The sequence below is a fragment of the Chenopodium quinoa genome, unplaced genomic scaffold, assembly GCF_001683475.1.
Source record: "Chenopodium quinoa cultivar QQ74 unplaced genomic scaffold, ASM168347v1, whole genome shotgun sequence".
In the NCBI taxonomy this organism is placed as follows: Eukaryota; Viridiplantae; Streptophyta; class Magnoliopsida; order Caryophyllales; family Amaranthaceae; genus Chenopodium; species Chenopodium quinoa.
Genome location: NW_018742418.1, coordinates 5,613,161 through 5,640,442, shown reverse-complemented (window position 1 = coordinate 5,640,442; position 27,282 = coordinate 5,613,161). Strand labels below are relative to the sequence as shown.

The 27,282-nt window shown below is 43.0% G+C and overlaps 1 protein-coding gene across 1 annotated transcript; it reads left to right on the top strand.

The window, feature by feature from the left end:
• The first annotated feature begins 23,463 nt into the window (after positions 1-23,463).
• On the top strand, positions 23,464-24,452 carry LOC110711052. Its single transcript, XM_021889428.1, has 3 exons — positions 23,464-23,687; positions 23,767-24,183; positions 24,268-24,452. The coding sequence occupies exons 1-3, from the start codon at positions 23,673-23,675 to the stop codon at positions 24,406-24,408; spliced, it is 573 nt and encodes a 190-aa protein (XP_021745120.1). The 5' UTR covers positions 23,464-23,672; the 3' UTR covers positions 24,409-24,452.
• The last annotated feature ends 2,830 nt before the right edge of the window (positions 24,453-27,282 follow it).

Here is a 27,282-nt window from a genome sequence, read left to right as displayed (position 1 = left end):
ATTTAAGACCTACAAGGCCTAAAAATTCTAACTAAAAATCAAGAGGTTAGGTAGTGGTACCACCAATTTTCTACAAGGATTTGAATGCACCCAAGATTATAAATGAACAATGAAGATAAGCCAATCTTGTGTGCATCAAGTGCAATTGTGGATGAGACAATAGGTAGAAGCCAATTGAAATAGAGTGATGATAAAGAAAATAAATGGAGTAGGGTTCACAACTAAATTAAATTGTTGATAATAAGGTTCAATATAAATAAAATAATTGATCCATAAAAATTCAATAAAAAAAAAGCTGTGACTCACAGTCACTGACAAAATGAGTCAGCCACACATGATTCTTCCACATGTCCCCATCTAAAAAAAAATGCATCACAAATTGCATGATTTTTTTTTTCTTTAGTTAACCTTTTTCCATCTCTCAATCACTCAACTTTTGGCTTTTGCAACCCTTTGATTTTACTGTGTAGGCCCCTCCACCTGATTACACCCTTTTTCCCTCAAAAGGAAAAGAGATAAACCCATTATAATCCAAACATAGTAATAATTCTTAAACATAAATTTGCATGCATTTTTGTAAATAACAAATGTAACCTCCAGCAAATGAAGTAGTATGTGAAAGTACAAAGCATTCGCCTTTTACAAAAAATAATAATAATAAAAAATAAATAAAAAATTATTACACCTTATTCCCTCCGTTTATTTTAAGTGAACATTTTAACGTAATGGGTACGTATGTGAATACAAAACTTTGACCAATGATATCTTTAATAATTAAAATAAATTAAAATTATAACAATTGAATATTAATAAAGTATTCATTGAACCGATTTCAACAAGCACCCACAAAACATTTTTTCTTATGTATAAATCATTATCATTAGTCAAAGTGGATTAGGTGAATAGTACACTGTAATAAAACGAAAGGAGTCTTAAACTTGTTTTAATTATTATAATTTGAGATTGGATAACCCTCATCATAAATTATTTTTTCCTTAACTTAGCTTATATTATCTAAACTTATAAGATCAGACATGAAATAAGTGTTAAGAAGGATTTATCCGTTGTTATACTGGCTTCGCTTGTGATAAACTGGATTTGCCATATATAAGAATCTTTGGTTATTTAAAATGAAAAATTTGGGAAATATAATGCTAATGTACTAAGCAAAAACATAAATAATTTTATGTCAGTAATATCATCCTCTAAATTTTTGCTAGTTATGCATTTGAATCAATTTTTTAAATTAGAAAGTGATGGTAGACATTTGGGAAACTAATAGGGATAGTCCCCTATCTGTACCATGTAGCATACGTCTTTGTATAAATAAACATTCTCATGGATTTATTTATAAATTTAACTTATCTTGCTAAGAACTTCAATAAATAGTCCAAATTAATAAATAATAATATAATAATTATTTTATACTTATTACAACAACTAGACTTTTGCACTATTCATCATGCTTGTTTGACCACAAATTATAATTAATACGTAAAGTAAAAAATAGTCATGTGGAGTCTTGTTAAATTTGTCTCGTAAAATACTTTCACAATATCAACTTTTTATAATTTTTACTCTTATATAATTATAGATATTTAACATATACAATGTGATTTGGGATGCGTAATTTCATCCTTGTTGCAATATTACTAGAACGGATTAAGTATATATATAAATATTGAATAATCATTCATTCCATTGTTAATGTGGCATATACAAGTTAACAAGTAGTTAATTATGCTATTCCCTCCAATTAAACAAACCGATCATGTATAAATTTTGTTTAGAATCTTTTCAATGTAATAAAAATAATTAGTAGTATTTACATAAATTATCAAATGGATTGTATTTTCCATTTCTCTTTAAGATAAGAAAATATTGTATGTTTGTATAATAGACTAACCAATTAAACTGCATACAGTAGATAAAATGATACAGAGTAATATGTTTGCTTTTCAACTGTTGATGTTGTAGGCTCAAGTTATTTGATGAAATATATACTTCGTATTGTTACGTCTAATGTGAGGAGATCATTTGACTGATTTGAGTTGAGCACTTGCTAGAGAGGATGTGACTACATGTGACGAGATATTAATTTTTTTGTCTTGGGTTATAGGTGTAAATCATAACAATTCAAACCTGCATATTAAACTCAAGAGAGATTGGAGAAAATGGCTTAGCCTTGTATTGATATTTACGACAAAATATATAGTACAATACAAGAAGACCTAACTTGCCTAAAACTATTAAAAGATAAACTTAATAAATATACAATATTAACATAAAACCAACCGGCTTTTAATTAATACCCTCCCTCAAGTTGGAGCATGTACATCACGAATGCACAAATTGCGCAACAAAAACCCAAACTGTTGTCGTTCAAGAGCCTTCGTAAGAATATTCGCTAACTGATGAGTAGTCGAAACATAGGAGGTAGAAATATTACCCTTTAACAACTTATCACGAACAAAATGACAATCTATCTCAATATGCTTCGTACGATCATGAAACACCGGATTTTTAGCAATATGCAAGGCCGACTAACTATCATAAAACAACTGCATAGACTTGGAATGAATAACTCCAAGAGAGAGCAACAATGCTTTCAACCACTTCAACTCCTAAGTAGCAACTGCCATAGAATGATATTCGGCTTTCGCCGAAGAGCGAGAAACGGTAGGTTGTTTCTTAGTCTTCCAAGAAACAGGCGAATGGCCTAAGAAAACAAGATAACCTATCAAAGAACGCCGAGTCAAAGGACACGCTGCCCAATCACTATCACAAAATGCTGTCAACCGTAAATCTTTCATAGGGCGTAACAAGATGCCTTGTCCCGGACTACCTATAAGGTAGCGCAAGACACGAATAGTTGCATCCCAATAAGAAACCTGCGGATCACTCAAAAACTGAGCCAAAACATGCACCGAATAACGCAACTTTGTCCGAGTAACTGACAAATAAACCAATCGTCCAACCAACCGACGATACCGATCCAGTTGAGCAAATGGCTCACCCGAAGCATGTGAAAGTCGATGATTCTGCTCCATCAGATTATCAATGGGTTTACAACCCAATATACCTGCCTCAGTCAAGATATCCAAAGAGTACTTTCGTTGAGAATGAAAGATACCCTCTTGACTACGAGCAACCTCAATGCCTAAAAAATACTTAAGCACACCCAAATCCTTCGTATAGAAGAATTTGCACAAATAAGCCTTAAACGAAACAATTGCATCATGAAAGGACCCTGCAATAATCAGATCATCGACATAGACAAGAACATGCAAAGATACACTGCCTTGTACATAGCTAAATAGAGAGTAATCAACATATGAGTTTTTAAACCTAAAATCTTGCAAAGTTCTAGACAGTTTTGAAATCCACTGTTTTGGGGCTTGTTTTAAGCCATATAAAGACTTTCGCAACCTGCAAACTTTGTCAGGTGTCGGAGTACCATACCCTGGAGGAAACTGCATATACAGTTCTTCATTCAAATCACCATGAAGAAAAGCATTATGAACATCCATCTTATGTAACTCCCAATTTAAAGACACAACAACAGCTAGAAAAAGACGTACCGTACCCATCTTTACAACAGGAGCAAACATATCATTATAATCAACACTGGCAACCTATCGATTGCCATGAACAACCAAATGAGCCTTGAGACGTTCCACCTTCGACTTGTCAGAATACTTGATTTTATACACCCAACCACTGCCAATCGCCTTCTTGTGGGAGGAAAATCCTCAACGATCAATGTGTCATTACACTCTAAAGCATCAATCTCATCTTGCATCACCTTACACCAACCAACATCTTTGATCGCCTCTTTTAATGAAGATGGTTCTTTTCCCTTAGTGATTGCCTCTAAAAAAACACTCGTGTCTCATAGAAAAACTATTATATTCAACATGACAAGTTATAGGGAAAGGTTTACCTGAAGAACGAAATTGAGGAGGGACGACAGTTAATGGAGCGGGGTCTACATTTTCAGTGATAACAGTGTTCGTAACATAGTGTCGATGCCACGAAGGACGTTTTTCACGTTGTCCGCGACCAAGACTTTCCGTTTTCGTTGAACTCCCCCTCAAAGTTAAGGGTGCAAAACTTATATTTTCATCAAAAATGGCCTGCTCACTAACCACACTAGAGCAAGACCATTGTCATCTAGCTGACCATAACTCATCAAAACAATGATCGGGTGATCAGCAACCGGCACAAGTTGGGAATTTGGGCAGTCTGGTCCGTGGCCTAGCTGCGGCTGGGCATTCGCTCCTGCAGCCTGGCTGCGGAGCTTGCTGGTTCAGACGTTGCACCCCTCATTCGCACACCATTCATCAAAAAATCAGCATCGTCATCCTACACCGGTGGGTTGGAAAAGTATTTTTCCCACAATAATCTTTGTTCATCGGAAAAAGAATCAAGATACGGAAACTTATATTCGAAAAACTGAACATCACGAAAAATAATAAACTCATTGGTAGCCAAATCATAAAGACGCCACCCTTTCTTCCCATGGGGGTAACCAACAAAGATGCACTTTCGGGAACGAGAATCAAACTTGTCTTTAATCCGAGGACGATGCGCAGCATAAGCAAGACAACCAAAAACTCGCAAACCATCATAAGAAGGAGTTTGACCAAACAAGTACTCCTGTGGGGTTTTTCAGTTAAGAACAGGGGTAGGGGTGCGATTAATAAGATGCACAATAGTCATAACACATTCACCCCAAAAATACTTGGGCAACTTAGCCTGAAATCGAAGAGCACGAGCCACATTTAAAATATGCCGATGTTTGCGATCAACCCGACCATTCTGCTGAGCCGTGTCAACACACGATGTCTGATGTAAAGTACCTTTCTTTGCAAAGAAAGACCCCAAACTGAGAAACTCTTGGCCATTATCACTACGAACCACCTTCACTTTCCGGCCAAATTGAGTCTTAGCCATAGCACAAAATTCACGAATCAACTGTGAAGCCTCATATTTACCAACCATCAAAAATAGCCAAGTGGCACGAGAAAAATGGTCAACAATGGTTAGGAAGTAGCGAGCATCACAACTAGAAGCAATCTTATTTGGACCCCAAATATAACAATGAACTAAATCAAAAATTTTTGATGCTTTATTCAAACTTAATGGAAATGAGCTTCGGGGTTGCTTCCCCATAAAACAAATGTCACAATCAAAAGAACAACTAGAGTTACTACTATGAGTACTACGACTACTAGAAACTCCCAGAAAATAGCTCACAACTTGCATTGACGGATGCCCGAGACGCCTATGCCATAACACACTTGCATCTGAAATAACCACTTGAAGATTCCGAGCACGAACTAGACGAAAAATATAGACCCAATCATAGTACTGCTCTCCCACTCTAATCAGGTTCTTCAAACTGCGGTGCTGAATAATGCATAGCTTGTCAGTGAACATAATAAAATAGCATTGTTTTTCTAACAATTGAGACACAGATAACAAGTTACATTTAAGAGCAGGAGCATATAAAACATTATCAAGAGTGATTAGGGGATTTTGCTCCCACCAATCGGAATGCGCCACGTGGGCCAATCAGGTACTGCCAAGTGTCCCCCAGTTGGACCTCTCAGGGCTTGCCACGTGGCACACGCTTATTCGTCCACCCTGGACTTATTATGTCATGACACGTGGCATACTCCATGCCTAATGGAGAAGCCGGTCACCTAGGCCCAACTTCCGAAGGAAGCCCAATCAGCCCAAGGTTAACCTAAACCTAGATTGACACGTTTCCCGAGGTTATAAATACCTCCCTTAATCCTCATTAAGGGAGATAACGCAGATTACACACATTAAACACTCTCACCTAGAGAGACCCAATCACTTTAATTTCCGCATTAATTACTCCTTAATCAAGTACTAACTTGACCGTCGGAGGCGGATCTCCAATCATCCGGAGCATCCGTTTGTTTTGCAGGTACAGGCGTCCGGTTCCAGTCTCGGAATTGTAACTCTCCCGTAGGACATCAGAAAACCCCGAAACATTTTGGCGCCGTCTGTGGGGAGAGTACTTCTGAGATGGCACCCACGTTTGTACCGGCTCCTGAAGAGAGACGTCCCCTGGACGATCCTCTAGTTCAGTCGGACCACGATACTGAGAATGAATTTGAAGTTGAAGCTCACACAGCTTCAGACGGGACCCTAAGGGCCCGACGTACCCGTCATACCGAAAGGAGGGAACGGGAACATCTTCAAACTGGAACGAACTCATGACCTTCATGAGGGACTTCAAGGGAGAAATTCAAGAGTTGATCAACAAGAAGCCGCCTGCTCTGGACAAGGAGCAGTCGGCTAAGAAACCCTCCACTTCACGGAAGAGGAAGCCAGTTCAAGGGCGAGAGGCGACCCCTCATCCTAAATCTAGGAAGTGGGAGCCACCTGCCCTTGATTTCACAAAATACCGTTTTCCTACTCCAGGAAATAGGAAACCTTTTCGTCATATTCAGGCAGACGGGTCGAGGAAAACATACACAGACGCTCGGCTACTGCTAGAGCAGAAGAAGAGTGATCGATTGTCAGAGTCGGCCTCTACTTCAAACTTCCAAGACAGTCTGCGAAATACCTCGATGAGGCATACTCAGTCGTATCATGAGGGTCAGTCAGGCGGCACCTCCCGTCAGTCCGGCTTTCATAGCGACCAGGCGGTACCAAACTTACCGTTTGTACCGCAACAACAGTATTTTTTACAGCCACCTCCGTTTGGTGGACATGCAGCAAAAAATGTCCAACCTATGGACTGGCAGCTACGGTTGCTTAGACTTGGTGAACAGCCGTCGGCCTTCTCCAAGGAAATTACTGAAGCCGCTCAGCCGGCCAAAGTGAAAAATGTATTAGTAGGCGCCTATGACGGCACTACTAACCCAGAAGACCATCTGATGGCATTCACCAACCTGATGTACCTTCAAGGGTTGGATGATCCCACTTGGTGCAAGTGTTTCCCAGCGACTCTCAAAGGAATCGCACAACAATGGTTCGACAACCTGCCGACTGGTTGTGTAAATAACTTCAAGACGCTTGCTTACTTATTCACCTCCAACTTCGCCATGAACATCCCTGCGAAGAAGACGACCCTTGATTTAGGAACAATTTAGCAGGGCGAGAAGGAGGGGCTTCGTTCTTACATCAGGCGATTTAACCTGATGAGAATACAGATTCAAGGGTTACCGGATGAAGTAGCCTATACTGACTTTTTCAGAGGTCTCAAAGACGGGTCGACCTTCAAATTTGATTTGGTCCGAAAGAGGGTGGCGACTCTTCAAGAGGCCTTGATTGAAGCGGAAGCCTATATACAGGCGACTGATCTTTGTAGTACGGTAAAACAGTCAGACGGGAAAAGGTCCGACAAAAGAGAAGGACGACAGAAGCAGTCGTCAAACAAAGACGAGAAGAGAAAAGAGGTCTGGGCAACTGATTCCTCTAAACAGCCGTCCCAGAAGAAGAAAAAAGAATTCAAACCATACTCCCCAAAGTATGTGTTTAACAAGGATAGCCAATTTATCCTAAAGGAAATCAAGGGACGGATCTCAATTGAGAAGCCGGTCCCCATGAAGGGTTCTGCAAACAATCGGTACCAAGAAAAATTTTGTGATTATCATGAAGATGTTGGTCATCACACCAATGAATGCATCACTCTCATGCGGTATCTGGACCGCCTGGCTGAGCAAGGTGACCTTGACACTTATGTCAAGAAATCTACGGGGAACACTTCCTCGAAAAAGCAGTCGACCAAAAAGAATCAACAGGCCGACAACTCCGATACAGATGATGCAGTCGTCTACACCATTGCAGGCGGCTTCTCAGGAGGCGGCCCCACTATTAGGGGCAACAAAGACAATATCAGACGGTTAGATGTAAATTCCGTTCACCAAGAACGGCCCTCCTAATATTCATTTCCTGAGATTGTCATCACTGAAGAAGATCTAGGAGGGGTAAGAGGGCCGCATGACGACCCTATCGTTATTGAATGTAAAGTGGCCAACCAGAGAGTTGGCCGAATCCTCATAGATACCGGAAGCTCCTCAGATCTCATCAGTAGCAAATGTCTGTCGAAACTAAAATATCAGACTGATTGCATACATCCGGCATCCCACCCTTTAGTAGGGTTTGGAGGAGGAGTCGTCCACCCAGTGGGACGAGTGGATTTACCCATCCGCCTGGGCGAAAAAGGGGAAGGACGACACATGGTAGTCCGGTTCCTGGTAGTAGAAGAACTCTCGGCCTACAACATGATTCTGGGACGACCAACCCTGAATAATTCCAAGGCTGTTGTAATCCCATCTCTTATGTTGCTCAAGTTTGAGAGGGATAATGGAACAGTCGAGTCCCTAAGGGGAGATCAGAGGATGGCCCGAGAGTGCTATCTCTCGGATGTCAAGCCCACTATTATGGCCACTATGTCGAGCGGTGGAAAAATAGACCTTGACAATGTCAAGGAGAGTGCGCCTGTTCAAGAAGCAGGCGGCAAGAAGAGAAAGGCATCCCAGACAGGGGCCGCAAGAAAAGACAGAAAATAGCAATCATTGGCAGAGGAGCGGTCGGATGAATTCCGCCCTCAGCCAGCCGGTGAGCATACGGACCTGATCTTAGATGACTCGCGTCCTGACAGAACAATCAAGGTTGGGACGACTGCTCTAAGGGACCTGGGTGACGACTTTCACAAACTATTGAAAGAATACAAGGACATCTTTGCATTCGAAGTCCATGAAATGCCAGGCATTAGTCCTGATATGGCGGTACATAAACTGGTTGTGGATCCGAAAAATAAGCCGGTACGGCAGAAGAAGCGGAACCATGGCGAAGAAAGAAGTCAGGCGGCAGCCGCCGAAGTTAAAAAATTACTTGATGCAGGGTTCATTCGGCAATGTTACTTCCCAGACTGGGTTGCAAATGTGGTGCTTGTTAAAAAGCCGAATGGCACCTGGCAAATGTGTGTAGACTACACAGACTTAAACAAGGCATGCCCCAAAGACAGTTACCCTCTGCCTAAAATTGATAACCTGGTCGACTCAACAGCCGGCCATGCTTTGATGAGCTTTATGGACGCCTACTCTGGTTTCCATCAAATTCCTTTATGGAAGAAAGATTAGGAGAAGACGGCCTTCGTCACTGATCAGGGGTTATACTGTTACACGGTCATGCCGTTTGGTCTTAAGAATGCCCCGGCCACTTTCCAGCGAATGATAAACACTGTGTTCTTTGATCAGATTGGGAGAAATGTCGAGGCATATATTGATGATATGATTGTCAAGTCTAAACTTCAGAAAGATCATCTGTCGGACCTCCGAGAAACTTTCGCCACACTCAGGCGGCACCATGTCATGCTCAATCCCAGGAAATGTTTCTTTGGAGTTGAGTCTGGGAAATTTCTCGGATTCCTTATCAATCAGAGAGGAATAAAGGCGAACCCTGAGAAGGTGCAGGCGGTCATCGACATGCAGTCGCCTCGTACCATCCGAGAGGTTCAGAAGTTAACAGGTTTTCTGGTGGCCTTGGGATGATTTCTAAGCCAATCAGGCGACAAATGCCTATACTTTTTCCAGGCAATTAAGAAAAAGGCAAGGTTTGAATGGGGGCCGGATGCTGAGGCGGCCTTCCAGAAATTGAAAGTTCACTTGCATTCCTTGCCGAGGCTGGTCAGCCCTTTGCCCAAAGAAGTACTCTACATGTACCTGGCCGTCTCTGATCATGCGTTAAGCGCTGTTCTCCTTGCTGAAAGAGACGGTTGTCAGCTCCCGGTCTACTTTGTCAGTCACGTACTGAAAAATGCCGAGTTGAGGTATCCCTTAGTGGAGAAATTTGGTCTTGCACTCTTCATGGCTGTTAAAAAATTGAAGCCCTACTTTTTGGCACATGCATTCGTCGTGTATACAGACCAACCTATCAAGCGGCCACTGACCATCATGGAGTCGTCAGGCCGAATGATCAAATGGGCCATAGAAATACAGAGCCTCGAAGTTACCTTCGAGCCTAGAAAAGCAGTGAAGGGGCAAGCCTTTGCTGACTTTATTGTTGAGATGACTCGTCCTCCTGACTCTCAAGTTCCAGACCAAGTCTGGAAGGTATATGTGGATGGAAGCTCTACTTCAAATGGTTGTGGAGCAGGCGTCATATGTCAGTCGCCAGAGGGCGACAGGTACGAGTATGCTCTACGCTTCAGTTTTCAGGCCTCAAACAATGAGGCAGAATATGAAGCTTTACTAGCCGGAATCCGCATGTGCAAGGCGGCAGGGGCAAGAAAAATAGACGCCTGTTCCGATTCACAATTGATAGTGAGTCAGTACAATGGAGAATACGAAGCAACCCATCCGGCCATGATCAAGTATTTACAGGCGGTCCGACAAGCAGTCGGCTCCCTTGAGGATTTCCATCTGACCCAAGTGCCGAGATCAGAAAACAACCAGGCGGATGCACTTTCAAAATTAGCATCATCCGCCTCCTGTGATACTCTTCGAACTGTTTTTTGGGAAGTAATGGAGAGGATAAGCATTGAGGAAGACCCTATTGGAATCTTAGACAGAAGCTCAACCTGGATGGATCCAATCAGGGCATATCTGACAAATGGTACCCTGCCGGATGATCATCAACAGGCGGCAGCACTGAAAAAACGAGCAACCAGTTTTGAAATAATAAAGGGAGAACTTCACAAAAGGGGGTACCTTCGACGCTTCTTAAAGTGTGTTACTCCAGAAAAGGGGCGAGAGATACTAGATGATATTCACTCTGGTTACTGTGCTTCCCATATAGGCGGTAGGATGCTTGCTCAACGGGCAAGGCGGCAGGGCTACTTTTGGCCTACTTTAGAAGCAGATGCGATGGAGATGGTGAAAAAATGTGACAAGTGCCAAAGGTTTGGCAATTTAATTCACTGTCCGGCTACTGACCTCACTACCATTCACAGCCCACTACCGTTTACTAAGTGGGGCATGGACATTCTTGTTGCCGTCGACTACTTCACTAAATGGGTAGAGGCGGAGGCTGTAAAGGGAATCAAGACGAAGGATGTAATTTCATTCATTTGGAAAAATGTCATCACTCGGTTCGGGGTTCCCATGTCTATGGTTTTTTATAATGGTCCCCAATTTGAGACGCCTGTTCTCAAAAGCTGGTTGGGTGACCAAGGAATTGCACACTACTTTGCATCTGTCGGCCGTCCACAAGCAAACGGCCAGGTAGAAGCCTTTAATAAAATCATCTCAGACGGTCTCAAGAAAAAGATTGAACGAGCAGGCGGCCTATGGGCGGATGAATTACCACATGTTCTCTGGGCCATTAGGACGACTGAAAAAGGGGCGACTGGAGAAACTCCATTCCTCCTAACTTATGGTGCGGAAGTTGTTCTTCCAATAGAACACTACGAGCCGACTCTTCGATTAATGCTATATGACGAAGAGGCAAACTGGGAAGCCATGCGCCTGGCATTAGACTCACTTCCTGAAAGGAGGGGCAATGCTGTCTTGCGCCATGAAATTTACCGCCTGAGAATGACTAGATCATACAACAAAAAAGTACACAGGCGTCCACTCAAAGTGGGGGACTTTGTACTTAGAAAAATGGAAGCAGTTGGAAGGGCTAATGAGTCTGGCAAACTAACTCCCAACTGGGAAGGACCCTACCGAATCTGTGAAGAGGTCAGGGACGGTACCTACCGTCTGGAAACACCAGACGGCCAACCGTTAACTCAAACTTGGAATGTAGATAATCTTAAGAAATATTTCTTTTGAATGATATAAATAGTCAAGGGCTACTTAATAAAAGTTTGCATACTTAATATTCAATTTTGTACTAAGAGGGGCATGCCTACTGACAAACAGTCGGCTACTCTCCATGTTTAATTTTTATTCTTACTTAGGGGGGCAGGCCGCCTATACATTTACAGTCGCCTACTCTCCATTGAGTATTTCACTTTATCATCAGAGGGGCATGCCGTCTGTACCTTTACAGTCGGCTACTCTCCATTGAGTATTTTACTCTATCTTCAGAGGGGCATGCCGTCTGTACCTTTACAGTCGGCTACTCTCCATTGAGTATTTTACTCTATCTTCAGAGGGGCATGCCGCCTGTACCTTTACAGTCGGCTACTCTCCATTGAATATTTTACTCTTATCACCATAGGGGCATGTCGTCTGGACATACAGTCGATTCCAAGACAGACGACCACCCTCCTATACTTAGCTAAAAAATGATGGTGGCCTGGCCGACCCTGTGCCTAAATAGGCAGCTGCCCTCCTCTTACTTAGCATTTGCGTCCACCAAAGGACTAACCAAGGCCACAGGCCGAATGATCAGACCAGGCGCCAAGCCAACTGATCCAATCTTCAAAACTAATACGACATGTCCCAACATCATAGCAGGCGTCCGGCGGCATCCCTCTGGATGAAATTCGTCGCAGAGAGCAGCTCCCTTTTGGGTGGAACATTGCTCTATAAACTAATTACACGGCACCTATACGACTATCCCCAAGGGCAACCACGTAGCCGTTTTTGAGACAAGGATAACTCTATCACTAACCAAACCAGTGGTAGCAGTTGACATCTGAGTCGGATGACCGCCTGTATTACTTGGGATAAATGCAGGGGGTACCTCTTGAGTTAATAGCCAACAAACATTGGCGAATCAAAAGGTTCAGCCGGCCTCCGCCGCCTGGTACCTTTACTACTCAAGCAGGAGTGACGGCGACTGAGTAACACCAAAGTTAACTCATAGTCACTCTCTCAAACTTAGTATGGAGCCTAAAAGGTATGAGTCGTCCGCCTGTTTTTAGCAAACAGGGGCTCTCAACCACTACTCCCCTGCTAGGTTAACAACCTATGAGTTAAAAGCCAACAAACATTGGCGAATAAAGGGGAACAACCGGTACCCACCGCTTGATACCTCTACTACTCAGTTACTTGGCGACTAGGTAACAATCATGTTTACTTGGTCACTCCTTAAAAATTTAGTATGAAACTAAAAAGGTGTTCATACAGCACCTGTTCACACTAGATTAAATATGGCGGGGAACAGTCGGCCTAGACGGCCTAAAGTCTCTAGCCTAAAAACATGACAAGTAGGAAACCACTTTCCTACTTGGTTAATTTTACAAATGACAGGACCGCCTGCCTAAAGGGGATCCAGCCTTTAAAATGGTTCGAATACCGATTGGATAAATGGCCGACTGATCGTCTAGCCTGGAAACAAACAACCAGTCGTCCAGGGGCATAGGCGGCGTGACTAACTATCCGTACCTGTCTGCAACTATCGGCCATGTAAAACAGTCGGTATAGTGTACAATTGGATATCAGAATATTCAATACTTGAACAAATTTGAAGCAAAACAAAAATATTCATTAAAAGGAAGCCGGTCATTAAAGACCGGCAAAATATTCAAAGCCCCGGCCCCCTGGCCGGGTAAATACAAACAAACGGCACGCAGGCCGGGGAAAGAAGACATTAAGCTTATGAAGGGGGCAGATCTTCAATATTAGCAGTTGCCGCCTGGTCAGCACTCTTTTTGCTGGACTCGGCTTCAGCTGCATCCTTCTTCGATGCATTACCCCCAAGCGGCACAAGCGCCACTACCGGCTGCTCCTCCTCCTCCAACGCCTCTTCCTCAGCAGCCGCCAGGATCTCTTGATTATATCTATCAGAACACTGGCGGTACGTTTTTTCCCAGGAGGCAAAGTCGGCATTGGGGAAGAGGCGGCCCCAAGTCATGCGCTGGATTTGAGCAGAGTCTTCCATCATATCCCGGACCAGCTCTTTCTTTTCTTGCTCGGCCTTTTCCGAGAGCTCCTGAGTAAGACTCTTCTCCTGGGTCATCAGGCGTTCCTTTACGCTCGCCAAGGATTTCTCCAAGGTTTCGTATGAGGACATCTTTTGGCGAAGAGGTCTCAGCTCGGTCTTGAGGTTGTTGATGGTCGCCTCCAGCTCGCTATTCCTCTTCTGGGCCGCCTCTAACTGAGCCCGGATAGCGGCGGTAGCCTGCGCCTGATAATAAAGAATATCAATTGTCAGAACTTCATTTTGGGCAATTTGAAACATTGCCTTATCACAGTCAGAGGCGGCCATAGCTTTTGCAGCCTTTACCTCTTTGTTCTTCCGGTCAAGCGGCTTGCGAAGGCCGTTCACTCGGAGCAGGGCCAAAGTAAAAAGGGGAACAGGCGTCAGTTTCCAAACAAAAAAGAAAACAGACGTCCTGGAATTCAAATACTCAAAAATATGCTAAGTATACCTCAGCAAGGACCCCTGCAATCCCGTCTAGGTCAAGGGTGCCGACACCCCTGACCGCCTCCCTTTCAGCTGGAGGTACGGCCTTGATCATAGACTTGGCCACTTCGACCAAGTCAGGCTCCTGAGGGCCGGCTGCATCAAGCATAAACAAACGGATTAGACCTAGTAAAGGAGGGAGAAAGTCTAAAATTTACAAGGGCAATTTCATACTTCTAGGTGGCCCAGCTGGAGTTTTAGAAGAAGTGGTCGGCTGTTTCTTAGCCGCAGCATGTTTCCTGGCAGAACCAGGAGAGCTCGCAACAGTCGTCCTCCGGGCCTTGGGGTCCGGCTGTTGGGAAGAAGAAGCTCTTGGAGCGCCCGTCTAAAAAAGAAGAAAAGAGTCAGTATATGCATAAACACAGCTCCAAAAAGAGGGTGAAAGGTTCGAAGCCCACCAAGGGTGCCCCCTTGTTGGGGGAGTCGGTTGAAGACTGTTGCATGATGGAGGCCCGCAACATGGCCGCCGCAGTCTTGGAGGCGGTAATTTTGCTCATGGCGTCCGCTGCAAAAATAAATAGCAAAGTTAATAAAAGTCATAACAAGAAATGCACGGAACAACAGAGTATTCGACAGGCCGGCTACCTCTTGAGCACCGACTGCTGAGGCCACAGGCGGCCAAAAAGTACTCGTCGTAGAGCCATTTGAAGCTCGGGACGCAGTGCAGGGGTACTTGCTCTCGTACCCCTGAAGTAGAGTTCACCTTCGACTCTACTTTGAAGAGTCCTTTATCTAGGATCTCTTTCTTAGCCTTGGGGGGAACAGGCGGCATGCTGCGGCCGCCTGCAAGAAGGGGCGGATTCCTGTTCCACCTGTTGAAGCGCTTGTTCAGCTCTGTGTCTGAACTCTCAATGATAAGGAAGGTGCTCCGCCAGTCCTTCCATTTGTTTGCTTTACCTCTCGTCATGAGGTAGCCCCTGTGGCTCGTCAATTGATACCAACCGATACCGCTTGCCTTAGGGGTCCGGCTGAGGTAGTTCATGTGGGCGAAAGCCTCGAAGTTCGGCTCCACCCCGTGCAATTCGCACCCGGCCACATAGCCGAGTACGTTGACCCAAGAGTTCGGGGCTAACTGCCATAACCCCAACTCATACCCATCCAAGATCCGTTGAACAGCCGGATGTAGTGGGAAGCGCAGCCCAGCCTTGATGGCCGCCTCGTAGCAGCCAAAGCAGGCGCCATCATAACTGGTACCAGCCGGCCAGACGACTGTGTCTTCTGGATCCGGCACGAACACTAAGAAGCCGGGGCTCATTGTGTGGTTTGCGATAAAGCTCCCCACTTTCTCTTGCATGGCCGTGATCCGGCCCCGAGGTATCGTGCAGTAGTAGGGGGTATTTTGCTCTCGGTGAGAGGCGGATGGCTCCGCCCAATCGTCCCCCTTCTCAACTACGTGAGAAAGCCTCGCCTCTTGTAGGCGACTGTTTTTCTCTTCTGTGTCCAGAGAAGCATGGCCAGAAGAGCTAGACTCGGATTCGTCCTCTGACGAGTCCGAAGAGGACGACTCCTCCCCTCTCCCGGAGGGTCCCGCCTCCTCTCCTTTCAAAGGAGCATGAGAGAATGTAGAATTGTCAACTGTAAAATGGGAAGGGGTCACTTTGACTCCTCCCTCAGAATTGCCGGCTTTCAAGCCGCTTTGTTTCACTTCCACATCTGGCGCCTGGTCAGATGTTTCACTAATCGGCACCCTGTGGGAGGAGCCGTCTGAGTTTGAGATCCTGGCAGTCTTTTTTGTTCTGGCCATCATGCTCTGCATAGACACAGATACAGTCGGACTTTGTATAAAGGGCAAAGATGGGTCCAGAAAAGGGCAGGCGGCACTCCTAGTCCTAGATTCAGCCGTCCCCGGTGACCGGCTGATCACTAACCTAGGTCGTTTCGTGTGCTTCCGTGGTGCCATTTCAAAAAAGAATAAAGTAAAGAGAAAATTAAGAGTAAGAGAACCGACGGTTACCTGAACGAGTGACGATTGATGAAGTTCTGAAAATCCTTTGCAGTTGGCTTGTCAGAGCAGGCGGTATGCAAAAAGGGTCCAAAATGTCAGAGCAAGTTCAGGGGTCCGAATGTTCTCTCACAAAGTTTTCAAGTGTGAAAATGACCGAAGTCAACACTCCTTTATATAGGCGAAGTGAGAAGGCGAAGGGTCACTTCCAGAATTCAAAATTTTGGCGGGAGAATCTCTCGGCCTCTCGCCGAGTGACACCTGTAGCAGGCCGTCGCCTGTTACAGGGCGACACCTGTCACAGGTAACACGTGACCAGTCACGTGCCACCTGTGAGGGGCAAATGATTAGGGGATTTTGCTCCCACCAATCGGAATGCGCCACGTGGGCCAATCAGGTCCTGCCAAGTGTCCCCAAGTTGGACCTCTCAGGGGCTTGCCACGTGGCACACGCTTTTTTGTCCACCCTGGACTTATTATGTCATGACACGTGGCATACTCCATGCCTAATGGAGAAGCCGGTCACCTAGGCCCAACTTCCGAGGGAAGCCCAATCAGCCCAAGGTTAACCTAAACCTAGATTGGCACGTTTCCCGAGGTTATAAATACCTCCCTTAATCCTCATTAAGGGAGATAACGCAAATTACACACATTAAACACTCTCACCTAGAGAGACCCAATCACTTTAATTTCCGCATTAATTACTCCTTAATCAAGTACTAACTTGACCGTCGGAGGCGGATCTCCAATCATCCGGAGCATCCGTTTGTTTTGCAGGTACAGGCGTCCGGTTCCAGTCTCGAAATTGTAACTCTCCCGCAGGACATCAGAAAACCCCGAAACAAAGAGTTAAACCATCAGACAAAACAACTCTGCCTTGTTTCGTAGTTGTCGTGCTCTTCCCATTGGGCAAACCAACAGGCGAGGAAACATCATACAAATCAGTGAAAAGATGATGTTACCAGACATATGATTGGAAGCTCCAGTGTCAACGAGCCACTTAATAGAATTATACGTACCAAGTTTGTTACCATCTGACGAGGAGCCAGACTTAGCACCCTTTACCGCAACCATGATTTCCTTCCATTGAGCATCAGAGATCGTCAAAACACTCCCACGATCAGAATTTAGAAACCTGCTCATTTGAACCTCTAGAGCTACCAGCAGCACCAGCAAACTCACCCCTGGCCTTACCAAACGGCCGACCACCACGACCTCTACCGGGAAATCCGTGCAACTCATAACAACGGTCCTTATCATAACCAAACTTCTTACAATAAGTACACTCCTTCTGTTCTGATGTTCGACCGGAAGCCGTATCTGTTGCATTAAAATCGACAGTCGTAGAAGAAGAAGAGGTCTCATGTGCCTCAGACACAGATTGCTTACTCTCATCAGCAACAACTTTAGCATAAGCAACATTCATAGTAGGCAAAGGATCACTCATCAACAAAGTAGAGACAACAAAACCAAACTTCTTAGGATCCAAACCAAGACAAACTGATGTAACAACTCATTTTCATGCAACTTAGCATATTCTTTCGCAGCGGAACAAGTACAAGCAGGCAGTTTCACATAACCAGACAACAAATTCTGCAATTTATTCAATTCACCATAATAGACTGCAACAGAATGATCTCTTTGCTTACAATCAGGAATATCATGCTTAAGCTTAAAAATACGAGGACCGCTACCAAGAGAATAACGATCACGTAAATCATCCCACAATGTTTTAGCATCATCAGGAATAATAACAGTAGAACGAATACTAGCATCAAGAGTATTATAAATCCAAGCAACAATAGTAGAATTAACAATACCCCACTATCGGTAATCCGCTTGCTTAGAATCGGGCTTGACAATAGAACCATCAACAAACCCGAGCTTGCTCTTGGAACGAAGATTGTTGCGAGTTGATCTCGACCACTCTTCGTAGTTGTCGACGGTAAGCAACATGGGACAAATCACCAACTGAAAACCTTCACTCGGATGAAGATAATTAGTCTGTGAACGGCTCATGCATATGAGGTAGAGAAGGGGGATTGCCTTCACCCATTACAACCAATCACGAGCACACAACACACCAAACTAATACCAACACACGCACCCCACACAATCTTGGCAACACCCAATAGAGCACCACACACACTTGCGCACAACACAGCACGCACAACAACTACGCAACACACCACACGCTGCCACACACTCGCACAGCAAACCGCAGCACACCAAAGACTCGCACAGCACTCACCACACTCACCAGTGCACAACATACACCACACGCAACACACAGCAGCACACACACCTGCACGCACCACACAACATCGCACCACTAGAAGCAACACACCAAACCAGTCAAGCACAAGCAGCGCACTTGAAAAACAACAAACCAGAAATTAGGGTTAAGATAACCCTAAATTTGACCAACCCAAAAAAAATTTGTGGTAAAAAAAAATGAAAACGTAATCCCAATCTCACAACTGTGTGAAAAAACAAAGAAATTAATCGGAAGAACCCACCAAGATCGAAAAAAAATATCTAGAAATTAGAGAGGTTGTGATACCATATTAAACTCAAGAGAGATTGGAGAAAATGACTTGGCCTTGTATTGATATTTACGACAAAATATATAGTACAATACAAGAAGATCTAACTTGCCTAGAACTCCTAAAAGATAAACTTAACAAATATACAATATTAACATAAAATCAACCGACTTCTAATACTGCAATATACAAATGAAGATGAATGAAAATATACAAAAACAACATTTCATTGATATGTTGTGGATTATCACTCTCGTAGATCTCTTATTCCTCTATCAAAGGGTTAGAGTTTTGATATGTGTTTATAGTACGGGCCTTGTTGGCTTATTCTATAATATATGTCTATATGTCTATAATGTTTGGTAGTAGGGAGGAGATGGGGTATTTAATATTTATGACTTATTCCATCTAAGCCTTGATAAACCCTAGGAACGATTGTCTTTATATAGAGAGTCATAGAGTAGTAAACAAAATAGTTATAAATTACTATGACATTCTAAAGATAATATCTTATATATTTTTTTTATATTATCTCCTTAATTACATATATTTAACACCTAAAAATTTAAAAATTTCTGTGTCAATAAATGCCCCCCTTGAGACCTGTTGTGGAGATTTGACATTGTATGCAACTTGGTCTCGAATTTTTTTTTTTTTTTTTGTAGAATTTGAAAGCAAATTTGGCATGCCCACATTGTTTCCACGAATTTTGAAACTTGGAGAGTGGAGATGAAGAGCGAAAATTGTCCCGCCGAGCGTGCCAAATTGTAAACCATAAAAATTCAAACCTGTAATATACAAATAAAGAGCCGAGAAAAATATACAAATTTTTTTGTTTTTATATTATTGATAATTTGGGTTACAACTCTCGTAGATCACTTGATTCCTCTCTCCAAAGGGCTTGATTTACTAAGGTGACTTATTCTGGTTTTCTTATATATATATATATATATATATATATATATATATATATATATATATATATATATATATATATATATATATATATATATATATATATATATATATATATATATATATATATATATATATATATATATATATACTAAAGGTGGGATTATTTTTAGCGGACGCTCCAAATGTGGGATTATTCCTGGCAATTTTTCCTTAATTAAATATAAAACATTCTCTTTTGTGATTAGGAAATTAATCAAAATATATAGAGAATGAGAGAAAATTCACAATTTATTTTAAAATAAAAATATTAATTGATATACTACGTACAACGAACACATAAATACTGAAAATATTTATTTTAAAAAAAATACAAAAAACCGTGCATCACACGGGTTTCATCTAGTATATTTTTATTTCAAACAAATTTAGTTTCATATAATTGGTTATGAAAAGACAAATTCAAAAATACTTACAAGTTTAGAAAATTTTGAACGATTGGTTTCAAAAAAAAAAAAGAAAAAGAAAATTTTGAGCGGTATGAGCTCTAATTAGACCTGGCAATCGTGTCGTGTTCGTTTTCTTATTGGAAATCAAACGGGTTGAGAAAGGTCAACACTAACTCGACCCATTTAATAAACATGTCGTGTTGTATTGACCCAATTAATTAATCGTGTCGAAAATCCTTAACACTAACCCGCTTTTTTCGTGTTCGGTTCATGTCGTGTTGTCGTGTTGAATTGAAAAATATTAGTCTTATTCAATATATTTATCAATAATTCCATAAATTATTGGGTTTTATATTAGGCGGGTTGGGTCATGTTAATTTCGTGTTGAGAATCACAACACTAACCCAACCTGTTAATTAAACGTGTTGTGTTGTGTTCACTCGTTTAATTAAACGCGTTGTGTCGTGTTGACTCGTTTAATTAAATGTGTTGAAAACCCTTGACACTAACCCGTTTTTTTCGTATTCGATTCGTGTCGTGTTGTCGTATCGTGTCAGTTTTTGCCAACTCTAACTCTAATTCCTCTAATGCGTAATAAGATAAATTTCACACAAATTAATCAAAGTTTTTGTCTCGACATGTTATTTTCACCTACTTATAATTTTCAATGCAAACCTTTGATTATTAATGAATTTAACTTTTTTTTTTTTTAAACTCAAGATTTGGCCATAAAGTGTTACAAGCCAAGCCCGAAATCCCGAATCACCTATAAACTTGGCCACTCGGCTAAAAAAAAAAGTGAACTGTTAAACATTGCCCGCAAATTCCTACATAAAGCCCACAAAATAAGAGTGAAATGACACTTTTGCCCTCATACTAAAAAACACACAATTTCTCTCTCTACTCTCTACTTCCACTTTCTCTCTCTAAATTATTTCCAGAGCTATGTCGAGGCGGCCCGGCAAGGAAGTGGCGGCACCGGCGGTGGGCGGAAGGCGGTTTGCCGGCCAGAAGGTAATTTTTTTAATTTTTGTAATTTTTTTTTTAAAAAAAAAACCTCCGGCGACGGTGGGGCGCCAAGGCGAGACGCCACCACCACGGAGGAAGCGCCTAGGCAAGACGCCCGTACGGTGGTGGCGGCGCCTAGCCCAGACGCCACTACCACGGCGGCGGCGCAGAGGCTAGGCGCCACGGCCGTGGTATTGGCGTCTGGGCTAGGCGCCGCCACCACCGTACGGGCGTCTTGCCTAGGCGCCTCCTTCCTTTTTTTTTTAAAAAAAAAATTTTTTTGTTTTTTTTTAATTTTAAATTTTATTTTCGAATTTTTTTTTTTTTTTTTTTTTAAAAATTTGTTTTTCTTTTTTTTAAATTGTATGTTCCCTTTTTTTTTTATCTTTTTTTTTTTAAATTTTGTTTTTTTATTTGTTTTAATTTTATGTTCTATTTTTTTTAAAAAAAAAAAAATTGTATCTGGTTTTAATTTTTAATTTTATGTTCCTATGTATTTTTTTTTTTTTGAATTATATTTTTGTATGTAAAAAAATTATAAGTTCCCTTTTTTTTTTATAAATTTTCTTTAAAATTTTGATGTTCTTCTTTTTTTAAGTTTTTGCAATTTTAAATTTTTTAAGTTTTGTTAGTTTTTTGTTTTTGGTTTTTTCTTTGCATTTTTGATTTTTTGTTTTTGTTTATGTTTTTCATTTTTTAGTTTGTTGTTTATATTTTTTGTTTTTGGTTATATATTTTGTTTTTGGTATATTGTTTTGTTCATATTTATATTTTTTTATGTTTATATTTATATTTTTTATGTTTTTATTTATATTGTGTTGTTTATATTTTTATTTTTTATGTTTATAATTTTATTTCCGTTACTTGTTTATTTGCTTTTGTGTTTATTTTCGTCCTTTTTTGTATTTATATTTTTTGTTTTTGGTAATATTTTTTGTTTTTGTTTTTGTTTATGTTTGTTTTTTTTTTTTTGTTTGTAGTTTATATTTTTTGTTTTTGGTATATGTTTATGTTTATATTTCTTATGTTTATATGTATATTGTCTTGTATATATTTATATTTTTTATGTTTATAATTTTATTTCCGTGACTTGTTTATTTGCTTTTGTGTTTATTTTCGACTTTTTTTAATTTGTTTTCGTTATTATGTTTCGTTATTTACTTGGAGTTAGGCATCGCAATTTAGACCTGGTGCGGGGAAGAGTATTGACGTCGTGAGGAGTACGATCTACTCAATGGAGAGCTCGGGGCCCAGACACGTTAGATCCCGTGGTATTTCGGCCTCGGCCCGCAGAGAACGGGTGCACTGTTCTGCGGACGATCAAGATGATGATGATGATGATGAGGAGGAGGAGGAGGAGGTCGAGGAGGAGGAGGTCGAGGACGAGGATGATGCAGATGAGGATGTCGACGATCAGAGTGGACCATATGATGATTACGGTCCATTTAGTCAGAGGCTTGATGATACGTATGAGACGCATAGGGTAGATGTGCGTAAGGGTCGAGATGGTAGGTTTGTTAGTAGATCTGGCACATCATCTGCGTCCACTGTGTCTGCGGGTAGCAGAAAACGGTCGAGGGCCGTTAATGATTCTTGGATGGTGAGGGGTGAGGTGGCCGGGGGACCTATAGACGGGAGTGTGATTCCTAGCTTTTTAGGACACATCGCTACCCGTATTTGGGAGGACCAGGAGAGGGCTTTGGATACAGGCATTTTGAAATGCCAAACCCGGGAAAAGACTTGTAGGTTTTTGTGTAGCTGGGCTGATGCTTGGCCGGAGGAGAGCGAGATGGTCGGGCGATTGAGGGCCACTAGAGTGAGTCACCTTCCTGCCACCATGCACGACAGGATTGACTGGACGTTGATCACGGCTTTCGTTGAGCGATGGCAGCCGGATACGAACTCGTTCCACCTTCCGTTCGGTGAGATGACGATCATGTTGCATGACGTCGAGGCCATCCTTGGGATTCCCGTGGAGGGAAACCGAGCATCTGTCGTCACTGATGCGGATCAGGCAGATTTACTAGCGGAGCTGTTGGCGGTGGATAGGGCTGCGCTGTACACATCGGCACTTGGTGTGTGGGATCACGGCGGCGTTAAGATCGCAGCCGTCTTGCAGCGATGTTTGCACCCTACGGCACGTAGGACGCAGGACACACAGCTGGCTGCATATGTTTTTCTTCTTCTCGGGTGTACCTTGTTTCCGGATAAGAGCGGGAACAAGCTCAGGCCACGCGACATAGTTGACGCGTGTGAGCCCGACAGAGTAGGCCAGTTTTCTTGGGGGTCGGCTACGCTGGCGTATCTGTATCGCCAGTTAGGATTCTCGAGCCGGGCTGATGCAGCAGGTATCACTGGATGTCTGACGTTGTTACAGACCTGGATATACGAGTATTTTCCTGCGTTTCGACCACACCGCGACCCGGTTCCCATTGGTGATGGCCAGCCACGTGCCTGTGCGTGGAGTCCGCGTGTCGAGAAGAAGTCCGTTGACCGCCTGCGCTCCATACGGTTATCGCTTGACAGGATGTCCCCCTTAGAGGTACAGTGATTAAATTATTTCTACTTTTACAATCTGATGCTTTATTTTATGACTGTTACTGATTTTAAATAATGTGCAGGTGAACTGGATGCCTTTCGGCCAGAACCCTAGTAATAGGGTACCCAGGACCCTCTACACTGGACTGATTCAGTATCGCGAGATCGTAGAGGCGTACATGCCGCAGCGCTGTCTTCGCCAGCTTGGATTTGTCCAAGTTGTCCCACCTCCACCGGCATGGCCCAGTAAGGCGGTACGATCTGCGTCGTCGAAGGAGTACGTCGTCCAATGGCCGTCAAACATGATATCCATGTGGGAGCAGTTTCCGATGGTTGCCCGCCTATGGACGGCGGAGCTGCAACGGCCGCCAAGTGGGGTGACTGCCATGTGTGACCAGCACTACATGGAATGGTACATCCGGCACTCGCACCCGAGGTTGATCAAAGACATCGACGACGCAGATGATGACGATGTGCCACCTGCCACTGCCTCTTATGCGGTACGTCTCATCTTTTATTTGTTGTTCTCTTATTTTAATATATATATGTATAATACGTCGTTTCATGTTTTTTGTTTTGTGTAGTGGATGGGCAAGATTATGCAGTTGGGACACCGACTTTTTGAGGAAAGGGACTGCATGACGAGTGCATCAGGCAGAGCTGTTAATGACGATCTGGAACGGACCCTTGAGCAGTGGCAGTGGGCGTCACAGAGGGATTACTGATATTTGAAATTAGACATTATCTTTTTAGTTTGTAATATTTGAAATTATTGTTCTTAGTTTTTAAAATGACATATTATCTTTTTAGTTTGTAATATTTGAAATTATTGTTGTTAGTTTTTAAAATGAAACATTATCTTTTAAAAATGAACACATAGAAATGACATAGTATTGACAATACAAGGCCTCATAGTAAAAGGTAGGTGTACATCAACAAAAACTACATGGCAATTAAATTGTTCCACTGTTGCACGCGAGCATGGTACAAAGCATCCCAACCCTCCACGCTTGCTCTACGAATTTCATACCACTTCGGTATGATATGTGGGACCGGAAAATCGGGTGACATGTCTAATCGGATAAAATGTCTGTATGACGGCCCAAGAAATCCAATAGCAACGTCCCTTACCGGTCTGGTGACGGTCTCGCGCGAACACCAGGGCAGAACCGTTGTACATGGATAATAGGCTCGACTATGTAAACCAAGGCCGAAATGCATGACTGCACACTTGTAGATGTTTGCAACGGCAAAGAGATCAAGTGGCGCATCGAACCAATGATTTTGACCGCAAGGTCCCCCTCCCCACCGGATACGCTGCAGAGACCTATCCAAGTCCTCGCCGTACACATGGCCATACACATCTCGGTTTGATGCGATTTCACTGTACATCAACTGCCGCACTAAACCGTAGTTGTCTTCACCCATTTGAAACACATCCGCCAGAATGGATGAACCTGATCGACATGTAACGACGCCCTGTCTTGCGTAATTACGCGGTGAATGGTGCATGCACAAGGTAATCCATGAGTCATTGATATAGCACATCCGCACCGAATAGCCACTTCATCGCCCAACTCCCTCATCCTGGTATACTCGCTCAGAATCAACCCCAAACAGTGGTGTGACACACGACCGTGGAGAATCTTAAATATGAAATGGCCATACAACATGCCATGTCGTCGTCTGGAGTCCTCGAGATAGTTCTTGATGCCGTTCCTCTGAGTATCAATAGCCTTGTTTATTCTCTCGAACAGTGTATCCAGAGCAGCCGTGGAAGAATCAATCCAGTCCTTCAAAGCTCTATGAGCGCTCTCGACTCTGCATGTCGTAGTGTTCCCAAAATGAAGAACTTGGTTCGTCCAATATTTGACAAACTTTTCCCTCTGAGGTACCCACTGATGCATCACATAGTCTACGATTGGCGGGCACCACTTGTACGCATCCTTGAAGTTTTCCAAGGCTCGATCGTACTCTGCCTCTGTGGTAGCTTGCATGATCTTCCGCCACTTACCATTTACCAATGTCTCTGCTGTTACTAAATTCTTGTTGAAAAGATTGTAGGCTTTGACTTTCACGCAGTTGTTGATGTGCCATGTGCACAGTAAATGGCTCGACTCCGGAAACAGCTCCGCTATAGGGGCAAAAAGACCTCCCTCACAATCACTTACGATGGCCGATGGCTGTACATTTGGGCCGATGTAGTTTCTCAACTTTTCCAACACCCAACGGTAACTCGCAGCCGTCTCATCCTTCATGACTGCATAACCAATCAGAAAGTTCTGGTTCGTTGGAGCCATCCCAACCATCTCAACCAGTGGGAACTTGTACTTGTTTGTCTTGTACGTTGAATCGATCAAAATCACAGATGGCCAAGACGAAATCATATCAGCACAATCAGGATGGACAAGGAACAAATGGGTTACCTCCGATGTGTCTTCGTCAGATTCAAACCAGTAAAGGTAACCACGTGCTTGTGCCTGGTGCAGAAGCTGCTGTATAGGGTTCCTTCCCTCTGACCGTTCAAACCTCAATTTCCGTCTGACGTTGTAGATGTGTCTTCGGTTTGGCTGGTCTTCGGGGAATTTCTCTAACACAGACGCTAATATTTTAGCGGGCTTCACTTGAGCATCACTCATTTCTTTTACAACTAGTTTCGCAGCTGGACTTAGGCCGCTTAACTGCCGATGCCCCACTTTGTATGCTATCAGCTCATGGTTGTGATATCCCCATTTGCCGTAACCCTTCACTTCCCAACCGTCACGCCTTTGATGTTGTCGAACCTTAACTCGGAACTGACACCCACAACCTTTCCGCTTTGAGTCAAACCGAATCGCTTTACTGAAATCTCGTTCTTCTCTTTTGCGATAACGGTCGCATCTCAAAATGCGATCCATTCTACCATCCCATTGAGATTTATGAGTTGCTACTACTAAACAAAAGCCTGATCTAATTGCAACCTGTTTTGCCCAATCAATCGCTTGTTGAGCATCTTCGAACAGGCCATCATGTACAAAAATCCCACTGTAATCATTTCCCTCTCCACCATAATCCTGTAACAATAACATATAACGTATAAATATAATTACATTAAGATTAAATTAACAAAAACAAACAAAAAAAAAAAAAAAAAGGGGATTAAATTAAAAAATAAAAAAAAAATATATTCCCCTAGTGGCGCCTGGTCAGGACGCCTCCGCCATGGTGGCGGCGTCCTGGCCAGGCGCCTTGGCCGTGGCTGCGGCGTCCTGGCCACGCGCCACTACTATGGTCGAGGCTTCTCCACCAGGCGCCGTTACCACGGTGGCGGCGTCCTGGCTAGGCGCCACAACCACGGCATGGCCTTTTGGCTAGGCGCCAGCCACCATTTCGTCCTTACGATGCGTTACGAACCTCGTTTTCCGATGACGACGGCGATTCTCCGGTGATCCTCGGCGATCCGGTGCTGCTCCACATTTTTTTAGTGCGAAAAATTTATCTTCGGTTAAAATTATAAAAAGGGCAAATTTGTCAAAAAATTATAAAATGTGGGCTTTATGTAGAGATTTGCGGGCGATGAATAACAAGTCCCAAAAAAAAAGGGGAGGGGTCTTAATTAA